General features: G+C 37.7%; 1 protein-coding gene across 9 annotated transcripts in view; it reads left to right on the top strand.

The window, feature by feature from the left end:
• Positions 1-23,905, top strand: part of FN1 (fibronectin 1) — a 67,484-nt gene that overhangs the window by 16,351 nt on the left and 27,228 nt on the right. For 7 of the 9 annotated variants that reach the window (XM_019638318.1, XM_019638315.1, XM_019638314.1 and 4 more), the window contains exons 13-24: positions 5,086-5,207; positions 7,746-7,926; positions 8,123-8,299; positions 9,167-9,295; positions 9,401-9,490; positions 10,284-10,478; positions 11,353-11,625; positions 13,354-13,620; positions 17,364-17,458; positions 18,917-19,085; positions 19,562-19,648; positions 21,738-21,929. In XM_019638318.1, coding sequence (XP_019493863.1) covers positions 5,086-5,207; positions 7,746-7,926; positions 8,123-8,299; positions 9,167-9,295; positions 9,401-9,490; positions 10,284-10,478; positions 11,353-11,625; positions 13,354-13,620; positions 17,364-17,458; positions 18,917-19,085; positions 19,562-19,648; positions 21,738-21,929 — 1,977 coding nt within the window. Of the gene's footprint in view, positions 1-5,085; positions 5,208-7,745; positions 7,927-8,122; positions 8,300-9,166; positions 9,296-9,400; positions 9,491-10,283; positions 10,479-11,352; positions 11,626-13,353; positions 13,621-17,363; positions 17,459-18,916; positions 19,086-19,561; positions 19,649-21,737; positions 21,930-23,209; positions 23,483-23,905 lie in introns of all 9 variants that reach the window. The other 2 variants (XM_019638322.1, XM_019638321.1) reach the window with 1 other exon arrangement.

Genomic DNA, 23,905 nt, shown 5'->3' with positions numbered 1-23,905 from the left:
CCATGTTGAGAGGAAAGGGCTGGGGTTCCATGTTATGGTTCTTAACAGAGAAGTTTCATAGAGAAGTTACATGAAATAACAATATAGGGTATGTTCATTCAACATGCTACCTAGTGCCTCTCTTTGTCGAAAAATTGCATTTGTTTGATCAGTTGGAGTGTGCAACAAAGTATCCTGGGTCGAGTTGTGTAATCTGGTCGATTCTCTGCCCACGCAGTTCAAATACTCTCAAATGTTTGTTGTCGGGTTTTTTCAGGTCACAAGACGTAATACCTCGCTGTAGGTGTTTTTAATTTATTTTAGAAAAAAAAAGTTTTGAATTTAATTTCTGAATGATTAATTATAACAAAATGTGTTGAATGTTGAAAGCCTAATTTTTAGACACCAGTTATTTGAGCAACTACTGAGGTACAAATCCTCCTAGACCTCTGTTAACTTTAGACTTAAAGTATAGGCCACATTCAGAAACAAAAAGAGATTTTCAGGATGACAGAATCTGCCTGTGACAGAAATTAAGATTAAATTAACTAAATCCCTCCATAGTGTGATAAGAAATTCACTAAAGAACAAGATATGAAACAATTTGGCCAAAGCAGTGTTCCCCAAGACATGGGTCCCAGCTTTATCTATACATGTCAAGCTTCTCTCGTTATTTCCTCATCTGTAAAATGGAGAGATTGTAGTCTTTCTAAAACTAACAGTCTAACAATCTGTGATCCTAATATCTACCACCCAGATACACTTCCTATGAACCTGAAAGAGAGCCTGCTCTCCCCAAACCTCAGGCTCTTAAATTGTATTTCATGGTGAACTTGGGTATAAGGATCATTGAAAATATTTTTTTATTTAGTAATTTTTAGAAGTCTGATTGCAGAATTCGCCATAAGTTCAGAAAGTATGGAGTTTATTTTTTTCTTTAATTATGTCGTCAAAGGGTAGAAACTTCTAAAGGCATGCTTTCTCTTTCTATGTTTCTGGTTGTTGTTGGTGTGGTGAGGCAACCTGTTGAAAGTGATTTCCACCTCTGTGATTCAGAGAGAACTTTTTTCCTGTCTTTTAAAATAAGCCTTTCACATAGCTGCTGGAAGCATTTCGGTGGACGTGTCAGAGATGAAACCTAGATGGGGAAGGAATCCTTCTGTGCTGGAGTTTTACATGTTGACCTTGTTCCTCTTCTTTTAAAAGGGTAACAGTGCAGCCCCTTGAGCATAGGGGACGGGGGATTGGCACTTCCCCTCTGCACACAGCTATCTGTGTGCTGGTTTGCTCAGTGATTCATGCCTAGCATGGGGGCTCTAAGAGTGTGGGAAGAATAAAGGAACAACCGGTGACCACCGACAGATTGTCTCTCAGCCTTGCCCCATTTGTTCATCCTACCGAGGACTTGGTAGAGTTGTCCAAACTAAAAGAAGATAAGAAGCATTTGGCTTGTCAATAAACAACCAGGAAAGCACAGATCTTGGCATACTAAATAGAGAAACAAGGACTGAATCGCAAACCCATAAATGTTTAACTTCTCCAGGGTCACTGTTATTGGAAACTCTTCATTTTGACCTGAGTTTAAACTGCTTTCCAGAGTATAGACCTTGTAGCACATCTTTACTTAACTATTTTATTGTTAGTCTGATTATATTGACTAAGAGAGGGAGTGAAGTTTTCACAATGAGTAATTTCTCAGTTAGGTTCATTTTAAAAGTTTTACCAACTAACTGGTATCGGAAGGATTATCAAACTTTCCAGTCTAAATAATATAAATGATGTCAGAATTTTCAGGTTTTTCCATTTTCAAATCATATGCAGAATACGGTAGAGTGATAATGGGAATTGAATTGCCCTTAAAATAGTGGACACAGTCTCTTTACTTTCTGGACAGAAATATGTTAAATGCATGATATCCCCATTGCTGTTCAGTGCAGTTCCCTTAAAGGTGAGCTGTGGCACAAGCCTGATATTGAAAACAGAGTTTTAAACCAACACTTGAAGTTTTAGAAAGAAAAGAAACTTCTGTAGTTTTGCTCCTTCCCTGGGGTAAAAATCACGGAATCACCTTTTTCTTTTCCCTCCCTTCTTTATTATCCTCCTTGTCGACCTAGGAGCATGATTAGGCTTAAAGGTAGACAGTAAAGGTCGGTTGTGTTGTCTAAAATTAATCTTAATAGACATTTAACCATCATAATCTTTTAAAAACTAAAGACAATTGTTTTTAGAGCAGTTTTAGGTTCACAGCAAAATTGAAAGGATGATACAAAGATTTCCCACGCACGAATTCCACACGTGCCTCCACATATACGCAGCCGCCCCTGTTATCGATGCGCCATGCCCCACCAGAGTGGTACATTTATTACAACCTGAACCGACATCATTGTCATCCAAAGTCCATGGTTTACATTAGGGATCATTCTTGGTGTTGTATATGCTATGGCATCATCAACTTTTCCCCTCAAAATCCTGATTGCCAAACTAAACAAAATAACATACTCGTAACAGGTATCTCTTTATTGGAGGAAATTATATTTCCTTGAAGGATCAATATTTAAACAACCTTACACCAATTACTGTAAATATTTTAAGGACATACTGTTCCTATATTTACTGATTTACCTGGAAGTACTTTAGATAGTCACATCTCTAAACTTTTGCTTCAATGTTTTTCCTTAAAATGTTATTCACATTTGTGAGAATCTTCATGTACAGAAGGAGTGATTCAAAGAAGGACATGGGCTTGACTTCTGCCAATTGAATAAAAGAAGCATCCTGCCATGTTCTGTGAAATATATATTCATTTAGAATGGAAAACTGAGAATTTTATACATGAATTTTGGAATTGATTTGGCTTGGAAATACTTTGTATTAAATGAATTTAAGATTCAAAGAGTATTTGTTACTCTTTAACCAACTTTGAATTATAACCAGTGTGAAAGCAAATATATTATTGTAGAACGTTTGTGTCTAGACACATTTCTAAGTCGTTTATTTGTTCTTCTAGAGAAAACTTTATTTTCAAAAAGAATTTAACAGCAAAGATAATAGGTTTGAAAATCAATATATTTTTTTCTACAAGCTTTCAGAAAACTTAAATCTGTTAATCTGGTGAAATGTTTTATTTTATTTATTTATTTATTTATGATTTTTATTGGGGAATTGGGGGAGGGAACAGTACTGGGGAATTGGGGAAGGGGACCAACCAAGTTGTTGTTCTTCAATCTTCATTGTGGAGGGTGCCAGTCGCCATCTGGCTTCCCGTCAGCAGCTTGTGGCCTCTAAGTTCAAGGTGCCGAGTTCAATCTTAGTTGCAGGTGGGCATAGCCCACCATTAACAGGCAATCTTGTCGTTACACCAACTGAGCCATCCTGCCACCTGTTGGCAGCTCAGTGACAGCTCAGCTCAGGCGCAGCATCACTGGCCCATGTGGGAATTGAACCGGCGGCCCCATTGCTCAGAGCTCACATTGTTAAGCAAGCTCTTAACCAACTGAGCCACTTGGCTGGCCCCTGAAATGTTTTATTAAACATGCAAAATTTTACTCTGTTTGACAGATTGGCAGTTAAAAATGTTTGGAAAGATTATTTTAAGGAGCTTTGTTTTTAATTCTAATGAGTTGAACATTGATTGACATCATAAAAAGACAGCATTTGGGGAAAAGATAGTGTGCTGTTCTGCAAGTGTAAATTATTCACCTATTTCATTATTATCCTGAATTGAGTCTACACTATTAAAAAATTCCACTTCACTTATTTTGCTCTTAAAAAAATACAACTAAAATCATTTTAAATCAAGATGTGGAATTTAGTATATCCTGCAAAATGTCATTGCAATGGATGACTGCTTTAGAAAAAAAAAATTATCTCTTAATAATTTGACCACACATTGGTATGATTTTGGAGTATATTTACTGAATGAAAATACAATTTTCCCCTAAAGAATAGGATGCTTAAACTGATGAGAAGTAAAACTGAGCCTTTAATTGGTACGTTTGTGTATTTGTCTAAGAGTCTACCCTATTTAGAAATGTGTTTGTTTTACATCATGTCATCTGGCCTTTGGAATGCTGTTTCCTTCTTAGGTGGTAGATTCTCTCTTGATGAAAGCCCCACAAACCAGAATTTGCTTCAAAGAAGCTTAACATAATAAATAAATGAAATTTGTAGTCTGTATCACATAATTTGTGTTATAGTAGTTTCATAATTTTCTTATAATTCTTCCTTTGAAAATGGAGAAGAAAGCAAACTAAGAGGCATATTTTTAAATGTATATTATTTGCTACAAGCAAGTTCTGTTTGCGCTTTTCATAGGAAGAACAATAATTTATCAGCTAAAAAAGGAGTTGGTATATTGATTTCCAATGTCAGTATATAAAAGATTAATCCCAGATAATTTTTATTATATTCACATTTATTGATAAGCAGAACTGTCTTTAATAATGGCCATCCATATGCACTAAGTTTTAAGTTGAAGTGAGTGAATACCTACCATAATCAAATCTCACATTTTAAAAAATCTTATTAAATTTATTGGGGTGATGGTGGTTAATTAAATTATATAGGTTTCAAGTGTACATTTCTATAATACATCATTTGTATATTGCATTGTGTGTTCACTACCCAGAGTCAGTTCTCCTTCCATCACCATATATTTGACCCCCTTTACCCTTTTCACCCCCGCTTCTTTCACCCCCCCAACCCCCTTTCCTTCTGGTAACTAAACTATTCTTTGTGTCTATGAGTTTTTGTTTGTTTGTTTGTCTTGTTTGTTCATTTGCTTTCAGTTTTATGTCCCACATGTGAGTGAAATCATATGGTTCTTGACTTTTTTCGTCTGACTTATTTCGCTTATGGTATTCTCAAGATCCACCTATGTTGTCACAAATGGCACTATTTCATCTTTTCTTATACCTGAGTAATATTCCATTGTATATATGTACCACATCCTCTTTATCCAATCAACTATGAAAGGACACTTTGGTTGTTTCCCTGTCTTGGCTACTGTGACTAATGCTGCAGTGAACATTGGGGTACATGTATCTTTACAGATACATGTTTTCAGATTTTTTAGGTAGATACAAAATCTCACATTTTCATTTTCAGGCACCTCTGGTCCTGTCCAAGTAATCATCACTGAGACCCCCAGTCAGCCCAACTCTCACCCCATCCAGTGGAATGCACCAGAACCATCTCACATTTCCAAGTACATTCTCAGATGGAAACCTGTGAGTATGCCACTCAGAAACTTGGACACTGGGTCTCCTGAAATTAACAACTTCTGAAAGTCTTTTTCAGAGCAAACAGATCTGATAAACTATCCATATAACATTTATATTTGTTTAGTAATGAAATAATATGTGCTTAATCGACTGTATAGATTTAGTTTTTTGATATTTAGAAGACTTTAGTTCTTTAGGTTAGATCTTCTTTATATTTTCAAGAACTTAGAAATGATAATGCTTAAAATTATTCTTCCCCACTATAGGATGAAAATCTAAAGTTTTAGTATGTGTTATAACCCCATCAAAGGAAAAAAAGATACTGGAATCATTTCCATATTTTAGGGAAAAAAACCAGCTAAATTAGTACTCTGTTTTGGTTCACTTTTTAAGTGATCATTTCTTAAAACATTACTTTTGATCCGCTGAAGTTATTTAGATAGAAGGGAAAGAGATGATGGCAGGGAATTTTAGATGAGGAATGGCAGTTTGTTTATTTAAAGAATGAATCTTATAATTCTCTAATAAGAGAGGTCTAGCAATTGAAGAAATCATACTAAAGAGAATATTTTTCTACTAAGCTTTAATTTCTCTTACTCTCTCAAATCTGCTCCAAAATTCATGACTCATAATTTGAAAAACACTATTTTAAACACAGGAGAAAAATGCCCATTTTAAATTCCAATTATTGAATTATAGAAATTAAAAACAATATAAAAGAAAACAAAACATTTGAGCAACTCATGCAGTGGTATTTAAACTCTTGAGAAAAAAATTCAAGCTGTTGAAATCACTTTTTATTCTTTCACCTTCTTGGTAATGTCCATAGGATATTTTAATTGCCATTTGCAGAACTTTGTTATCTAGTGATGTTAGTCAATGGAATTAATATTATTTTTTTCCCTCTAACACCTTTTTACCTTTCATCTTTTTATCTCATCACCAATTTTATTTACTTTAAACTTAGCTCTGAGGTATTATGGGTGACCACTGTAATAAAAGACATGTATAGATAGGTATAAAATGTGCATTAAATTGGAAAGTCTTCAAAGAGTGGCAATAATGAATTTCTTTGAGATTTTTAACAATTGAAACATTTCAGGTTTGCTGAGACATCGGACCTGGATCTCGTCTCCCATCCCCGGAGACGTGGTGTTAGTCATAACTTACATCTACAATTTATGATGTTTACAAGTATTCAGTTCTCATCAACTCTCAAAAAGGGGTTTTTCAGGATTTTCCTTAATGTCCACCTGAGGGCTAATTTTCTACTATTTTCTTTTGATAGCTAACCATAAAAGTTCACATTGAATAAAAGGCTTATCACACAATGTGAGCTAATGGTAATGACTAATTTCAATTTTTTTTTCATAATGTATTTGAGTTAAAAATTAAGTTTAATGAGTCAGGATCATTTTCATTTAATCCAAAAATACAAATGGACAACTAAGTATTTGAATTATTGAGGGACTGGTTGATTGGATAATTTAGAAAAACCATTGGGCATTAAAAATGTATTTTGACTTACATTAGTTTAGAATAATTACGACGTAAAAGAATCTCACCTTGTCTGAAGTAAGGACATTTCTTTTCCACACGTTTTAGTGCAATGCGTTTTGTGATGTATGGCATATTAATGAAGTTGGACAGGATATGAAAATGTAAACTGGGAGCAAAGATTAAATAAACCGAAATCACGTTCTTCTGCAGTCTTGCCCAAAGCTGGCTCACCACATTGATGGGGTAGTTTACATCCAAGAACGAGTCATAAAACCAGACCAGTTGAACCTTGAATGTTATGGCCCCAGAAACTGACTCATGACGCAGTATGATGCCTTTGCCAGTTTCGGCAAGGCAAGAAACTTTAGTTGTATCCCACCAAGTGAGAAATCAAATATATGGCTTTCCCTACTTCAAAGAGGAATATATCTCTGTTCATTGTATTTTTTTAATTTTATTTATTTTTTTTAGCTGAGCCATCCTGCTACCTGTTGGCAGCTCAGCAGCTGCTCAGCTCAGGCTGGACTTGAACCGCTGTTGCTCAGAACTCAAACTCTTGAGCGAGCTCTTAACCAACTGAGCCACTCGGCCGGCCCTTCTGTTCATTGTAGAAATGAAAAAAATTGGGAGACGCAAAACTTGGGTGCATCTTATGTTAGTGATACTAAATAATCTGGCAAAAAAGGAAGGTGCCTGGCACCTGTGATTGTATAACATTGGGCATGTCACAAAACTATTTCTCCACCTGTCAAATGAGGACAATAATATCATTAACTTGGAGGAGATGAGGGATAAAAGGTAAGTGGGACAATGCAAGTAACATTGCACAGAACCTGATACATAATAAGCTATCAGTAAATAGTAGCTATGAAAATAATTATTAAAATTAACAAACTCTGCTACAGGTCCATATTCGGATTCCAGTTTCCCTCCATAGCGAAACTGCGAAGGTCTCTAATTCTTCGTTGACGATTACACACCATCTCTGAATGTTCTTCCTTGTGAATACTTGTATGAGGTTTTTTTTTTAATTTAAATTTTTAGAAAAATTCTCCAGGCCGCTGGAAGGAAGCCACCATTCCAGGCCACTTAAACTCATACACCATTAAAGGCCTGAGGCCAAATGTGGTATATGAGGGGCAGCTCATTAGCGTTCAGCAGTACGGCCCAAGAGAGGTGACCCGCTTTGACTTCACCACCACCAGCACGAGCACAGCGGTGACCAGTACGTACCCCAACCATGCTCCTGTGTGTGCCCGAGTTTCTCAGAGTTGGGCTCCCCTTAGGAAGAGCTTTCCCTCTCAATTCATATATTTGTCCAGGGATGACACCCACATTTTTTGTTTTAATTATATTTTACAGATGATAGTCAATATGCTCAATGGCTAAAGGCTCTCTTTCCACTTTCTTTGACTCCTCAGGCAACACTGTGACAGGAGAGACAACACCCTTTTCTCCTGTTGTGGCCACTTCCGAATCTGTGACTGAAATCACAGCCAGCAGCTTTGTGGTCTCATGGGTGTCGGCTTCAGACACTGTGTCAGGATTCCGTGTGGAATATGAGCTGAGTGAAGAGGGAGATGGACCACAGTCCCTCGGTAAGCTGAATGTGTGGTTGTCATGACAGGTTTTGAGGGGCTGTTGGAGAAACGGCTCAGGAGATGGCATCCAGGCAGGTGGTCTGTGAGCTTCGGAAGTGGTTGACCACTCAGATCGAACAAGCTACCCCCCTCCAGTATGAGGGAGGAAAGAGATGGATCCTTTCTACAACTGAGCTGAGTGTTTCCCGAGCCATGCTAACATTTTCCTGGTCCCTGCTGTGCACTGCATATGTGTTTCCCGGGCACAGGTCCATAAAACAAAAGCGTCTTCTTAATAGAAATAATTGCTACTATAAGAATTGGAGTGGAAAACATTAGCTTTGGGGGTACACAGTGCTCTCATTCATGCTTTTCAAATTCTCACATTTAAGAGCCTTTTAAGAACTTGATTGTAGAATCATCTACAGACTGAAAAGTACACAGATCGTAAATAGAGAACTCCATGAATTTTTATCAAGTGAATACACCCACATGACCAGCACCCAAATCATGAAAAAGAACATCCCTCCTGCCGCACTCCCTATCACCTCCTGCCCATAAACACTATCCTGACTGCCAATGACTATGTTTACAATGGACTATGGAAGGACAATGCTTAAAAGAGGATTAGGCTTACAAGTTTGGGGGTGGATTACAAAAATTAATGCATCTTGAGAGAACAAATTGGGAAACTGAAATAAAAAGAAAGAAAAGCTATCCCATTGTGCATTGATAATTATTGAGTGTCTATTAGTACATTTCTTTCTACTCTTCCCCTGTGCCTCATGACTATCTCATTTTTAAAATAATCCTTCTTGTAGGCAATGGAGTCATTTGTGGGATTGGTGTCCTCTGATTAGTAATCTTTTCCTTTTTATGTCAAAGAGCTCCCAAGCACAGCCACTTCTGTGAACATTCCCGACCTGCTCCCTGGCCGAAAGTACATCGTCAACGTCTATCAGATATCTGAAGAAGGGGAGCAGAGTTTGATCCTGTCTACTTCACAGACAACAGGTACGTGTGTACCACGTGGTGTGAAAAGAACCTTTTTCTGTCAAACTGACCTATAGCAGCATTTCCTGACTATTTTCCTTTTTTCTTCCTTTTTCTCTCTGCTAGCACCCGATGCCCCTCCTGATCCTACCGTGGACCAAGTGGATGACACCTCGATTGTTGTTCGTTGGAGCAGACCCCAGGCACCCATCACAGGTCAGCTTAGCTTCCTCTTTCTGGCTGCCATGTCTTAGTCTTGATGGCATAAGAGGTGAGGGAGTAGATTCTGTTCTGATGACCGGCATATTACTTAAATCTCCTGTATAAATGTTAGCTTGAGTAGAGGCGTGTGTGTGTGTGTTACTGATTAAGAATGTGATTATTTTCAAGCCTTAATGCCCTACTTTCTTATGGATCATTTCCCATGGAATCCATTTTATCGACCCCCTATACACACACACACACACACACACAACCTCTAAAGCCAGCTCATTGATTTGTTAAACCAGGCATTCCTGTGATCAAAGAGAGATAATTTTTTTGAAAACTACGCTCTAAGACTTATTCTTAAAGAGGTAGCTGAGTTGCTCTCTTAGCTCAGTAGTTGACTCAATGGTGTCTGATGTTCCTAAAAAACAGAGAGAGAGCTCGACAGCTCTGTGCTCAGGATGGGTCATGAATCGCTTCCATTGTCCAGAGCACAGAGAGAAGACCTCAGATTACCATGAATGTGTATTTTCACCTCATGGCTTCTCTGATAGACATCCATTAAAGATCTTGGGTCTTTCAGGATGATAGTTATTATTAAAAAGGTTTGCGTGGCTGTCATTCTATCTTTGTGCTGAGTAGTCCTTAAAAGAAGTGGCAACATTGAAAGACTCAAAAAGAATCACTAGTTCTAAACTAATCAAGCAAGATGCTAAAGGCTATTGGAAAAGGAGGGTTTATAACTTTTTGCACCTCTGTGCCATAAAACAGTGTGTCTTCCTTTTTTCTCATGAATCTGTAGGATACAGAATTGTGTATTCACCATCAGTAGAAGGTAGCAGCACAGAACTCAACCTTCCTGAAACCGCCAACTCTGTCACGCTCAGTGACTTGCAACCTGGTGTTCAGTATAACATCACTATCTATGCTGTGGAAGAAAATCAAGAAAGCACTCCTGTTTTCATCCAACAAGAAACCACTGGCGTCCAACGTCCAGGTAACTTAAAGACACTGCCTATAGTATCTTATCTCTTAGGGCTTCACGAAGTAACAAAAACATCCTTGAATTGTAGCCCTTCCATTAGCCTGCTGGGGAGGACCAGAGGTGTAAGAAGAAAGAATAGTTGTCTCTGTGGGAGGGTTGTTTTTTTATCTCTTTCAACAGTTCCTATCAATATATGCTAGTAATCTTATAGATTAGTTTATCCCTAAATTTATGAAATTCGGCTGAAATGTCCTCACTATAAAGTAACATATCAAAGCTGGTTATTGGCCTTCCTAATTAAAAACTAACCCCATAAAGCCTTCATATTTTTCCCTAGAAACTTAAGGGTAAGTTCTTCTGTCACTCTTAAGTGTAATAAAATGATTCAGTACAATGAACACTGCTACATTTTTTTCTGTTGTCACAATGAGGTCTCCCTTCCTTCCTTTCTTTCTCTTTCTTTTTCTTTCTTTTTCTTTCTTTCTTTCTTTCTTTCTTTCTTTCTTTCTTTCTTTCTTTCTTTCTNTCTCTCTCTCTCTCTCTCTCTCTCTCTCTCTCTCTCTCTCTCTCTCTCTCTCTCTCTCTTTCTTTTTCTTTCTTTCTTTCACCCTTCATTTTAAACCCCTCAATAGGACACTTCATAGGGTAGAGCCTCATCTGCTCACCCACATATATTAAATAAAATCTTCAAATGTCATATGTAAGCAGTATGACTGAACCATGAAAAATATAAGCAAAAAAGCATATTCTCTGGTCAAGAGATAAAACTTCTCATTGCTTTAGAATGAGAGGCTCTATGAATTGTCTTATACACACCAGGAAACTGGCTTTTTCAAAGTTACCTTCAGCAGGAATTATGAATGACTGCTTGACTGTTGTCTATTAGATAACGTCCCCCCTCCCCGGGACCTGCAGTTCGTGGAAGTGACAGATGTGAAGATCACCATCATGTGGACACCTCCTGAGAGTGCAGTGACCGGTTACCGTGTGGATGTGATCCCTGTCAACCTGCCTGGGGAGCATGGGCAGAGGCTGCCCATCAGCAGGAACACCTTTGCTGAAGTCCTGGGGCTGTCCCCTGGGGTCACCTATCACTTCAAAGTCTTTGCCGTGAACCACGGGAGGGAGAGCAAGCCTCTGACAGCAACGCAGACCACCAGTACGTCCTGCACCTGACCGTACCTCCACTCCAAACTCCCCTCCCTCACTGCCGACCTATGACGAGCGTGTAGCACCCCACTTACTCCTGGGTTTACAGCCAGAAAGAGGAACATACTCAGCCAATAAAGGATAGGATAGTGGACATAAAGTACATTACATTTGAACACAAACCTCAGACATGGATGTTAAATGACAGCCCGTTTCCCAAATACACATATCAGTGGAATGACACCAAGAGAGGAGAACTTAAGAGAACCTCATTTTCTTGGCTAATGGAGACATGGATTGAAAGTTTGAGGGCATTTTTTTTGTAAATAAATATAACGAGATCAGACTTCAAATGTAAGCTCTTAACACTCTTGCAGTATAATTGTTTACAGATGGTAATTGCTAAAACATTTAGTGTTTATTAGGCACCAAGGCCTCTGCTCAGTCCATTAGAAGTATTATCCTCATATTTAATCCTCATGTTGACCTAATGAGGAAAGGCTTATTGTTATCCTACTGGGTGCGTGAAGAAACAGGCTTGTAAAAAATTCTGCAACTTGTAAGGTCACAGGTGTAGGAAGTGACGGAGCCCGAGCCACATGGACCTGTATCTTTTTTATCCCAAAGCCCATGCTTCCAATTATTCTACTTAACTACCTCTTAAACATTGCCTCTCTCTTAAAAGTATTTTAAGTTACTGCAGGGAAAACTGTTAGTTATCATCCTCAAGAAGAAAACTCACAATGTGTGTGATTCTTTCTAATAGTGCAAGCTCACCTGTGTCCTACCATGATTCTGAAATTCTGAGTACTTGTTATAGTTATTGTTGAATCTGAATCATGTGAAAATCACTTTTATTTCTCCAGCAAAGGACTATCCATTCAATAACTGCAGAAAATACTGCTTTTGTTCCCTGTTGAATTTTCTTCTTGCCCTCACATTAGTGGGCTTGTTTATCTTTTCTTTTTTTTTTAAAGATTTTATTGGGGAATTGGGAGAGGGGAACAGTGTTGGGGAATTGGGGAAGGAGACCAGCCAAGTTCTTGTTCTTCAATCTTTGCTGTGGAGGGCACCAATCGCCATCTGGCTGCCCATTGGCAGCTCGTGGCCTCTAAGCTCAAGGTGCTGAGTTCAGTCTTAGTTGCAGGTGGGCATAGTCCACCATCAAACAGGCAATCTTGTTGTTATACCAGCTGAGCCATCCTGCCACCTGTTGGCAGCTCAGCGACAGCTCAGCTCAGGTACAATGTCACTGACCCATGTGGGAATTGAACCAGTGGCCCTGTTGTTCAGAGCTCATGCTCTTATGCCAACTCTTAACCAATTGGGCCACTCGGCTGGCCCTTATTTATCTTTTCTTAACTTACATGGCTCAGCGCAGTAAAGTGTGGTATTTACAAGTTTGGGGGTTTTTTCTTTTTAATGCCATCTCTGTAATGTTTGTATCATTCCAGAGGGTAATGAGAAAGTCATGCTGGAAAATTAGACTTTCCACAGAATCATAGCCAAGCAAAAAAGGTCAGCGGTTTCTAATGACTGACATAGAGTTTTGCAAAGTTCTATGTAGCACTCAAATCTCTTAATGGCTCAATATTTCCAAGGCTTTGACTTATAATCAGCTTCAACCTGAAGAAGACAAAACTTTAGAAAATTTAGTTAAACGTTAGAATTTCAGTATGATAATGACTGAGGTTCAAATATTTCTTGACATGTTTTATCTTTTTATTTTTTTTCCTAGAATTGGATGCTCCCACTAACCTCCAGTTTATGAATGAAACGGCCTCAACTGTCATAGTGACCTGGACTCCACCTCGGGCCCGGATAGCTGGGTACCGACTGACCGTGGGTCTGACCCGGGGAGGCCAGCCCAAGCAGTACAACGTGGGGCCCTCAGCCTCCCAGTACCCACTCAGGAATCTGCAGCCTGGGTCCGAGTACACTGTCACCCTCGTGGCTGTAAAAGGCAACCAGCAGAGCCCCAAAGCTACTGGAGTCTTCACTACTCGTAAGCCAACATCTCAATGTCTTAGTGATGTGATAGATTTTTACCTAGATTTACATTTTCTGTGCGTCATCCATTTTTTTTTAAAGTTAACTTACAAAACTTAGTACAAGAGTTAAATAAAAAATAAACTTTAAAAAAAATGTTAAAGATTTAAAGAAATGCTACTCAAAGTATGGTCCGGGAACCAGCTGCTGGTCTGTGAAGTGTGTGCTACTGAACAGTAAGGAGCATGTGCCGGAATGCAAATCATGAAATGAAGCACACTATTAAATCTAGTGGATAATTTTTTGCAGCAAGATTTTCTTGATGAAGGAAGCAGTGCATTAAATGATATGTAATTTAATATGTAGCACGGTTTAAAGCACCCAGTTATTTCAAAATTGAATTCTATTGTATTAAATGAATTTACCAAATACTAGTTAAGGCAAGAAAAAATTAGCATGTCTAGATTCTCATACTTTGAGTATCAAATGATAGCAGTAAGTGTACAATAAAAACATCTACCGATTGAATTGACACCAACAGAACAAGAAACTAAGGAAATGATTTCTTTACAAGTGTTGCCTGCAGCCGATTATAGTACTTTTGTAGACCAGAATAGGTTTTTGTTTGTTTGTTTGTTTGTTTTAATTTAATCTTTCTTAAGTTACTCTTAAAATCCCACAGAGGGAAAAATACTGACAATAATTTTTGGTCATGTCTGTCCTTTGGCTCAACATTTTGCAGAGTGGCATTAAATCTCTTACATGTGTACATCACAATAAAAGCCTATATTTATAAACTGATTACTACTAAATACATTCTCATTTATATTCTAGAGAATTATAAGACCCCCCTTATTTTCAGCTAAGCATTATTTGTTATTTTTAATTTGACATTTTGAATTACAGAAGCACCTAACATAACATTTTACATGTGTGTGTGTATGTATATATACATATATGTGCATATATATTCAACTATGAACTAGTTTGTAGTTTTCTAAAAGCTTTCAACAAAGCTTACTCTTTGACTAATTTTATAGTATAGATGCTAAAAAGCATGTAAAAAGTGAATACAAGCTTAGTTCTATGGAACTAAGGAACAACTATGGAATTATTTTCCAAAGAAATTGTCTATAAACTTTTCCCTGTAAGAACTCATAATTTACGGAAAATTTTGGTGTATGAAGTTTGGCTAGCGAAGGCTTCTGAGTAATTACCTACTGTTCATCAGCAAGTAAAATCTGCTTTTTATTTATAAATTTGCCTTGACATTTTGCTATTTTATTTTACATGTTACTGAGATACTCTAAAAACTATGAACATGAAATTAATGTCTTTGTATTTCTTGTAAATACCTATTTTTTGTAGTATCTATTTTATAGATTAGAATGAAGGTTTCATTAGGTGTAGTCTTTTACTGACTACACATATTTCTACATTTATATAAACATAAAGAAATATATAAATGTAGAATTACATAGTTATGTTTTTCACTCATAAACATAGGTGCATTTTATGTAGTTTTTTGTTGTTGTTGGATAGTGCCTGTAAAAGAAAAAGAATTTTTAGTGCTCCTGACACTAATTAAGTGAGATGAGTCAATATAAGCTATTTCAAGTACTTTTGGAGACTTTGCTATATTGGACATGTTATTTTATGCTCTGCATACTACATTTATATAAAATATAACTATATTTGAATTAAAGTGCTGATAGTAAAAACTAATTTTATTAGATAAAGGTCAACATAGTGCCTTACACCTAGTATATTTTCAAAAAATATTTGTTTATAGGTGATTGGCTAAGGAAGGAAGATAATGAAACAGCTCAACCAAGCTTAGATTTAAATAAACCTATGTAAGCAGGGACTTCTACAACTTTATTTGAACTTCAGGTACTCTCTGAGGCTATAAACATCTGCAGGGCTTGCATATTTTTGAAATTACTTTAAATTTCTGTAGTTTTTTACTGTATTACTGAGCTGAATTCTGGGAATAACTTTGCTGGGTTTTGTAATTCCTGCTACATTCTTAGGAGCAACTGTGAGGTGGGTGGGAGCTGTTTCTGGGGGAACTTCAGCTTATCCCTTTTTAAATAGGGCAAATATTATTTCTTTAACAGCCAGGCTGTTCTTCACCGAACGAGGCCTGCCAGAACCCATAGCTCATACTTACAGTCACGTCCTTCATTTGACATCAGCTTGTGGGTTTGCAGTTTGGAGATTTTCCTGTAATGGTCTTCCCAGACAGAAAGCATCATCTTCAACTTGAGAAGCTTCTAGCTGGCTGGCTCAAGCAATAGAAAATATACAATCTTAAAGCCCAAGGCAACTGAGGAGAATGTAATTAGTGAAGAAGTTGTGGCTTTCACTGCTATTCAGTGAAAGAAGCTGACTGCTTACTGAATTGTTTCTTGTGGCCATCAACATAGTCCTGCAGGACTGGCCATGGCATTTTGGCTAAGTCAGCAGCGGCCAAGTGGTATATGATTCCAAAGACAGCAGGAAGGCATCACAGGTCACCCGTCCTGGTTGCCTCCAAATGCTATCAAAATAATAACATACATACTTATGAAACAGCTCAGTAAACCAGCTCAGCCATTAGGACAGTCGTTACAAAGTGGCTCACACATATATTTTATTTTGTCCCACACAGTATTTTAAAAACGTTTTTTTTAAATTACACTTAAAAATCCAGACTGAAAAAAAAAAAAATGGAAGCATACTGGTTCTGAATTTCCACATGATGAAGTTAGAACAATTGACAGGAGCTGAGTAGAGACTGGAGACTTTGATCCCTATTTGTATGACTCTGGAGGGTAACTTTGTCTCACCAGCCATTCGTCATTTAGTATAAATGCATTTATTAGGTGTTTCTCTCCAGTGGGGACGGAATTTGGTGGGGATTTAAAGAGGGAGCAATTGTGAAGGCCAGGGCCACCAACACACTAGAAACCCTTGAATTTAACTCAATCTACTCAAATCTGTTGGCTTCTGAGACCCCACTTTTCCCATAGCAGCCAGATATTGAAATGCTTATTACTCTTATTACAAAATTTAGTTGTTCAGCCAATTATATCTTAGGAATTCTAAATGCATAACTCTTTTTTTCTTATTTTTTTCAAAGTAATATTTTTGCTAAGAGAAATAACAGTACTCTCATGATGCTAAGACATGCAATTAAATTTCTGTTCTAATTCCTGATTCTAGTGGCAGAATATGAAATTTCTGCAGTATTGTTATTCTGAATGAACACTCACGTATTTAAGGAAAGAATCTTTAGAATTGATAAATGCTTCCATAATGGCCAATTTTGTTTAACTCTCTTATGGCATCTCTTAATGCAACTCAAAATAATTGGCCATCATTATATGCAGCATAAAGCTAGTTTTAGATCACCATCTATAATTAACCATTGTTCTCAAATTAATGATGAAGAAGCAGAATAATAGTCAGCTTGTGGTGACCAGTTTTACATACTGACACGATAGGGAAATTTATTGTCATCAAACGCAAATCTCAGATGTGGTGAAATGATACAAACTTGCATCTTAACCAAGTGTCAGATGATTTGGGTGGCACCTGAATGACTGAGAAGCCCTGACCTACTCCAGATTTTCACCCAGTGAAGGGACATGTGTTACGTTCTGGATCCACTAACTGATTAAACGGAAGTCCTTGATAAAAATACTTGTTATCTGCATTCTATGCAATTATCTGGGATTCCAAGATTTTGACATATGCATTGCTTCCATTTCACAGTGCAGCCCATGGGCTCCATTCCACCTTACAACACCGAGGTGACCGAGACCACCATTGTGATTACATGGACACCTGCTCCAAGGATTGGTTTTAAGGTAAATTGCAGATGGTCCTGATCACTTGTGATAAAGCCCTGAGGTGCCCTCCCGTTTCTGGATGTGGTAGAAACAAAATGTTCAGGAGTTAGGAGACCTGGGTTTTGTTACCTGCCTCTACTCATACGCTCTGACCACATGGTCCGTGCATAATAAAATTTCTGTCTCACTGAATGGCTGGAAGGATGGACAGAGGTAGTAAAAGTGCTTTGCAAAGGATTAAACATTAGTATGGAACTGCAGTAGTTGTTATCTTATTTTCTCTGTTCTTTCCCCCAGGGAACTACATTTAAAAATATAAAGGAAATTCCATTCGATGTGTTGTTCTAAATGGCTGTTAACAAGTTCACAGAAGTCAATTTAGGAAGACCAATTAAACTCAGAGTCACTTAAAAATCACATTTTCATCCAGTTTTATCTGAACTTGTTCAAAGCCCCGTGGGTGAATCTCTTAATAGAAGTTAAGATTAAGGTCTTCCCTGTAGAGACATATGATCCATGTTCTTTAAAGTGATATTAGGGAAGTGATGAATATATATGAATATGTTTAAAAGAATTCCTTTTTTTTTCATTTAGAGTATATATATATATAGAGAGAGAGAGAGAAATATTTATTAAGATTGGAAATCAATACTAAACCCCCATGACTGTTTATTTAAAAAGAATGCATCAAAGGTTCATTTCCTTTTTAAGGCATGCAGATGGCCATGTTGATGATTACGCTACTTAAATTTAGAGAAGCCCTTTTTGAAGATTGCCAGAATACCTTTTACATTTTCCCTTAATGGTGCCATTCTGATTCCCGGAAGCCATATTACATATGAAGGCTGTCTCTACAGTGGAACACTGATGACACAATATTGCTTAGGTTTTTGAAATAAAATCTTAAAAGGATTTAAAATTATGGGCCCATTCATTTTAATTCTTCTTTTGTAACATGTCCTGCAGTTGAAGCTAGGAACATAATTCTTCAAAAGGGGTGTTTTCTAGAGTACAAAGTGCTATAGGGGCTAGTACTTCTACATAGCAACTGAAAAGTTGCTGGATATTAATAACTCATTAAAGAGAGAGAGTGCTAAGGGATTTCCTCCAGCAAAAAGAAAATAGTAATGAGCTGTTGTGTGGCCCAAAGCCCCTGTGTACTTCTCATTTGTATTGGGAGGTGATTTTTTTAAGCAAAACGGTATGTAGTGACATTTCTCTGGAACCTTTCATGCCAGCCACCTTGATGCATTTTTAGAAGACCCTCCCCCACCCAGCCCCTTACTACCAAGAATTTCCAGAAAAAGTATCCAATAGAGCTAAAGTAATGCCGCAATGCATTTCCTAATAAAAGCGCATTGTGCTTTTCCTGAGGAGTTCGCGTCCTACAGTGTGAATCATAACCACAACCTTTCGGCATCATCCCATCTCTGGAAATATTTGTCCTTAGTGTTTATTTTGCTTTCCTTCTTCTAGTTGGGTGTACGACCAAGCCAGGGAGGGGAAGCCCCACGAGAAGTGACTTCAGAGTCAGGAAGCATCGTTGTGTCTGGCCTGACTCCAGGCGTGGAATACGTTTACACCATCTCAGTCCTCAGAGACGGGCAAGAGAGAGACAGACCGATTGTAAACAAAGTGGTGACACGTAAGAGAAGTTTTTTGCCTCTGTTCCATTTTTTTTTTTTTTTTAGTGTTTAGAACTGTTCCACTTTAAAAAAAATAGCTGATATCAATATGACTTTTTAATTGTTATAATAGCACATCCACTCCTACTTATATTATTAGCTATTTCTAAATTCTGAGTAGCAAATTCAACTCATGTCATATAGTCCATGGCATCAGAAGTGTTCATCCACGTCAAGAATGTTTATAAACTGGAAAGATGGAAAAAATTTCAGTAGTGTTGCAAAATCATTAATTGTAAAAAAAAGAAAAATAATCCTCTGACAGAGAATCGCAGGCCACCGTATTTTCATAGTACAACTTCTATATTTTTACTGTTTCTTTTAAAAAGAGAGAATAGAGAGGGAGGGAATGGAGTGGGTAGGGAGGGAAACATTTCACAGGCCAAGTGCTTTGTATGAGCTTTAACTTCTAATTTAAAATTTTCTTTCTACACAGCATTGTCTCCACCAACAAACTTGCACCTGGAGGCAAACCCTGACACTGGGGTGCTCACAGTCTCCTGGGAAAGAAGCACCACCCCAGGTAAGCTTGGGGCATATCAGAGGGCAAGGGTATGCAATACCCCCCCCCAAGACAAAGGTTTCAGAGACTGTTCCTTTCAGAGAAATATAGGGTCAAAACTATAAGGACCCATCCCTCCATGAAAAATACAGGACATGAGTATACATTGTAGAGTGATACGTAGGTGTTTTGCTGCATGTTTATTTAAATCACACAAAAGAGAGCAAGGCAGACCCTTATTCAGCTGCAGGAAATCATGAGGGCAGAGTTAAAGCATTTTGGAAGGTGACTTTTGCTCAGTGGCATTCTAAACTACCAAATAAATGGTTGAAATCATACTACGTAATTTTCCTTTAATGAGTTATTATAGATTCTATATTCTGTGTGATTGCATACATTGATCAGATAATTATTCAATGAAGTTTCACAGATATTTGGTCATGGGTTGCCCCACAAAAATGTAAGGGTGATGAAAGGTAGAAATGACCTTCATTTTATAGAATGATAAAGCTGAAACTCAGAAAAAAATTGACCTTCTCATACAAGTTTTAAATGGTATAAAACTGGGATTGTAAGTGATGGTTTTCAGACTCCTTCTCACACCCAGCATCACATATTTGGAACTTGATTGTTTGGTTTTTACTTATACTCAATACTGAGAAATTTGGTTAAATGGAGTTCCATGCTATTTTTAAAGCTTTAAATGTAGCTTTTGTTTAAACTTTTTGTTCACACCTACTGAAAATTATAAAATCCAAAAATATGTAAAAATAGCTATTACAATAGTCAAATAGCATGATGTACTATGGCAATGACAGGAGACATTTTAGCTATTTCTGAGCTTTGCTAAGCCCAAGTGAAAGTCTCTTTAAATGAGAAATATTAACTAAAGTGTAATTGTATTATTTAATATTGGGTATATTGGAAAAATCACTACTGAGATATGAGGATACTTATAATTGAGAAAATTCTCAAACAAAAACGGCAGTTCCAACTCACATTGATTGCATCTATAACAGCTATATTTCTTAATTTAAGGGCTATATTTAGTTTATTATTTCACTAATTCTAATTTTACTGTAATTTTTAAAATAGCTCTTTGCTTGGGCACACAACTAGGACTATTATCTCTAATTATCTGATCAATGTATACAATCACACAGAATAAAACTAGCTTAAAATATCCTTTTTAATCCCCCTATGAAGTGGAGTGATTTTGGTGAAGTGTTCATTACCTGTGGAAACATTGTTTAAGCCATAGCTATACTATTTCTAGCCAAATTACTCTGACTTTGAAGCTTTAAGTTGGCAAGTTTCATGCTTGTTGGAAGCTAGATCATTAATAGTTAGTTTTAATGGATGGCCTAGGCTGCCCATCGGATGGTCACTAGCAAATGTGATGACCTCAACATTTATCTCCTATCCAGTTGGATTTCCTTGTATCCATCACTTTAATTTTCACGCTGTTCCTAATGACAAAAATATAGCATTTCCTTGCCCTGTGGTAAGTTTAACATATGTATACTTCCTCATTTTCCTTTAAGCCTGTCCCTGCAGATCTGTATTCATCGCTGGTTTAATTTGAATCTCTCTTCCCCCTCAATCCTCTTACTGCCTATTTCTATGATTCCTGAAGTCTTCAGCGATTCATATTATTTAACTAGAATAAGTAGAGCTACTTTTGTTCTCGTGGCCTTATTCCCTTCCTGTCAATCCCATAGGTTCAGACCTTGTAAATTAGGAGGGCCCACTTTGGGGAAGGTGCCTAAGGTTAAGAGCCACTCCACATTAAGCAGGTCCAGTGGGATTTCTCAGCTGTCGTGCAGAAGATCCACTAAGGAAAACAGCATAGACTGGTAGAAGGAGCGTGGAATTTCGAGACAGGAAAGCCTTTGGTAATCAGGCCCCCTTTCCAAGATTTTCTTTAAACTGAGACTCTTACTATACCTGCCTCAAAGTGTTGTTGTAAGTCCTAAGTGACAGTAAAGTCCTCCAAAAATGTCAGTTCTTTCCCCATTCCCCTTCGTCGGTCCATCATTGGAGTCTAGTTTAATGTGCTCTGGGTCGCAAATCCTCCATGCAGTAACTTCCTCCTTTCTGTGTTCTCCAGACATTAGTGGTTATCGAATCACCACCACCCCAACAAATGGCCAGCAGGGATATTCTTTGGAAGAAGTGGTCCATGCAGATCAGAGTTCCTGCACTTTTGAAAACCTGAGTCCTGGCCTGGAGTACAATGTCAGTGTTTACACTGTCAAAGATGACAAGGAAAGTGTCCCTATCTCTGATACCATCATCCCAGGTAATGAAAAAATAAGCTGTTATCCTCAGAATGGCAGCTTAAGTAAGAGTGGGATTAACATCTTAATCCCCAGATGGCTGAGTGTGTCAAATATAGTTGGGATTTGATTCTGACCTCCCAACCACACTCTCCAAAACCATGAAGTCAAAGCAACTGTTTGGACAAGTGCTTGCTGTTAACACTGCTTTACTGTCTGTGCTTCACTGGGATGCTGTCTGTTGCGATGAGTGTGTAATGGAGTGGCAACCATGGCATTAACTCTGTACTGTCCGCTCATGTGGAAATATTACTAAAACGATGTCACATGTCTGTACTCAGTACTGACAGGCTAAAAGTAATATGGTAAATGCATCCCATTGGTACATTCGTGCCTGGTTTCACAGTCCATATCAATTTTCAACAGCTGTCTATAAAATAGTATCTGCCTCCACATGTGGACACTGAAATAGCACTTGATTGACACGTCCAATTCTTCACCTTGCTGTTTCAAGTCCTCTGTTTCAAAATTGAACAACAAAAAAGTCACACCTTCAGGGTGTTCTTTCATGTGGATTGAAAGACAGCACTGATAGGTTTGTCACAGAATGAAAGTGGACAGATTGTGTTCCACTGTGCACTTTTTGGTAGAATGCTTTTAGTAATGCTAATTAAATAACTTTGATTATAAATTAAACAAAATATTGGCAATGGCCTTGGACTCAGGCCTATCTGTCTTCTGCCTGAATATGCTTTTGGATGGCATGTTTCTCACCATATAGTCATAATGCATGAGCATTATGACCATAACGTTGTCATGAGTTTTTGTATGGGGGAAAAAAAGAAAAACTCATCAACCAATTTTTTTTAAAAAAATCTTCTTTATGCAAGCTTTATTTTCCTAGTAAAATTTTTTTTGGATTTTTCTTTCTTTTTTTTTTTTAAACACTTCTGATCCTTACTGCAGATATTGTGTCTATGTACTAGGAATGGTTTAGACATCCTTATACAGCCTGTAATTTTTAGGAAACTGAGAGGTTCAAACTGCACTGTTTAAGAGACCTTTTCAAAATGCAAGGAAATCCCTAAAAGAATATTAAACTGTTTGATTCTCCCAGGGAAGCAAACTATTCATGATGTTCAGGAAGTCTTTTCAGATAATTTGGAACAGATTGCATATTACCATCATTGCTTTAACATTCCATCAATTTTACTCCTCGTGACCTGATGTACACTGCTTTATCTTTTCCTCTTTTTTGCCTCTATTTTTTCTTTTGCCCCTCTTTTGCTTTGTAACTCAATAGAGGTGCCCCAACTCACTGATCTAAGCTTTGTTGATATAACCGATTCAAGCATCGGCCTGAGGTGGACCCCGCTAAACTCTTCCACCATTATTGGGTACCGCATCACAGTAGTTGCGGCAGGAGAAGGTATCCCTATTTTTGAAGATTTTGTGGACTCCTCAGTAGGATACTACACAGTTACAGGGCTGGAGCCGGGCATTGACTATGACGTCAGCGTTATCACTCTCATTAATGGCGGAGAGAGTGCCCCTACCACACTGACACAACAAACGGGTGAATTTTGAAAACTTCTGTGTTTGAGACATGGATGGTGTTGCATGCTGACCCCAGTCACTCTGGTTAAATATGGATGTTTCAAGGGGAAAGCCAGCAATTTGCCAAAGATTAAGAGAGGGTAGACTGGGGGGTAGGGAATCCAGTGCAGATGCTAAACTGATCAGATGAAGACATAATCAAGTAGTCTTAAGTATACTTGCATTTGACCACAGATATGTATAACACTAAAGAAATGTCGATATCTGATCTGTTAACTACAAAATGGCAAAGGTTAATTGGATTTGCCGACCTATAGCTTGTTTAATTATCTAACATTAATACCAAATTGTATGATGAGCATGAGTTAATCATAAGAAATGTGCTTCCAAAATGTGCCATTACGCTCTTCCTTCTAGTCTTTGATAAACTCGACCATGTTCC

This window comes from Hipposideros armiger, unplaced genomic scaffold (genome assembly GCF_001890085.2).
Source record: "Hipposideros armiger isolate ML-2016 unplaced genomic scaffold, ASM189008v1 scaffold_38, whole genome shotgun sequence".
NCBI classification, from domain to species: Eukaryota; Metazoa; Chordata; class Mammalia; order Chiroptera; family Hipposideridae; genus Hipposideros; species Hipposideros armiger.
Note: the sequence above shows the minus strand (reverse complement) of the source record. Positions and strands in the feature narration are given on the sequence as shown.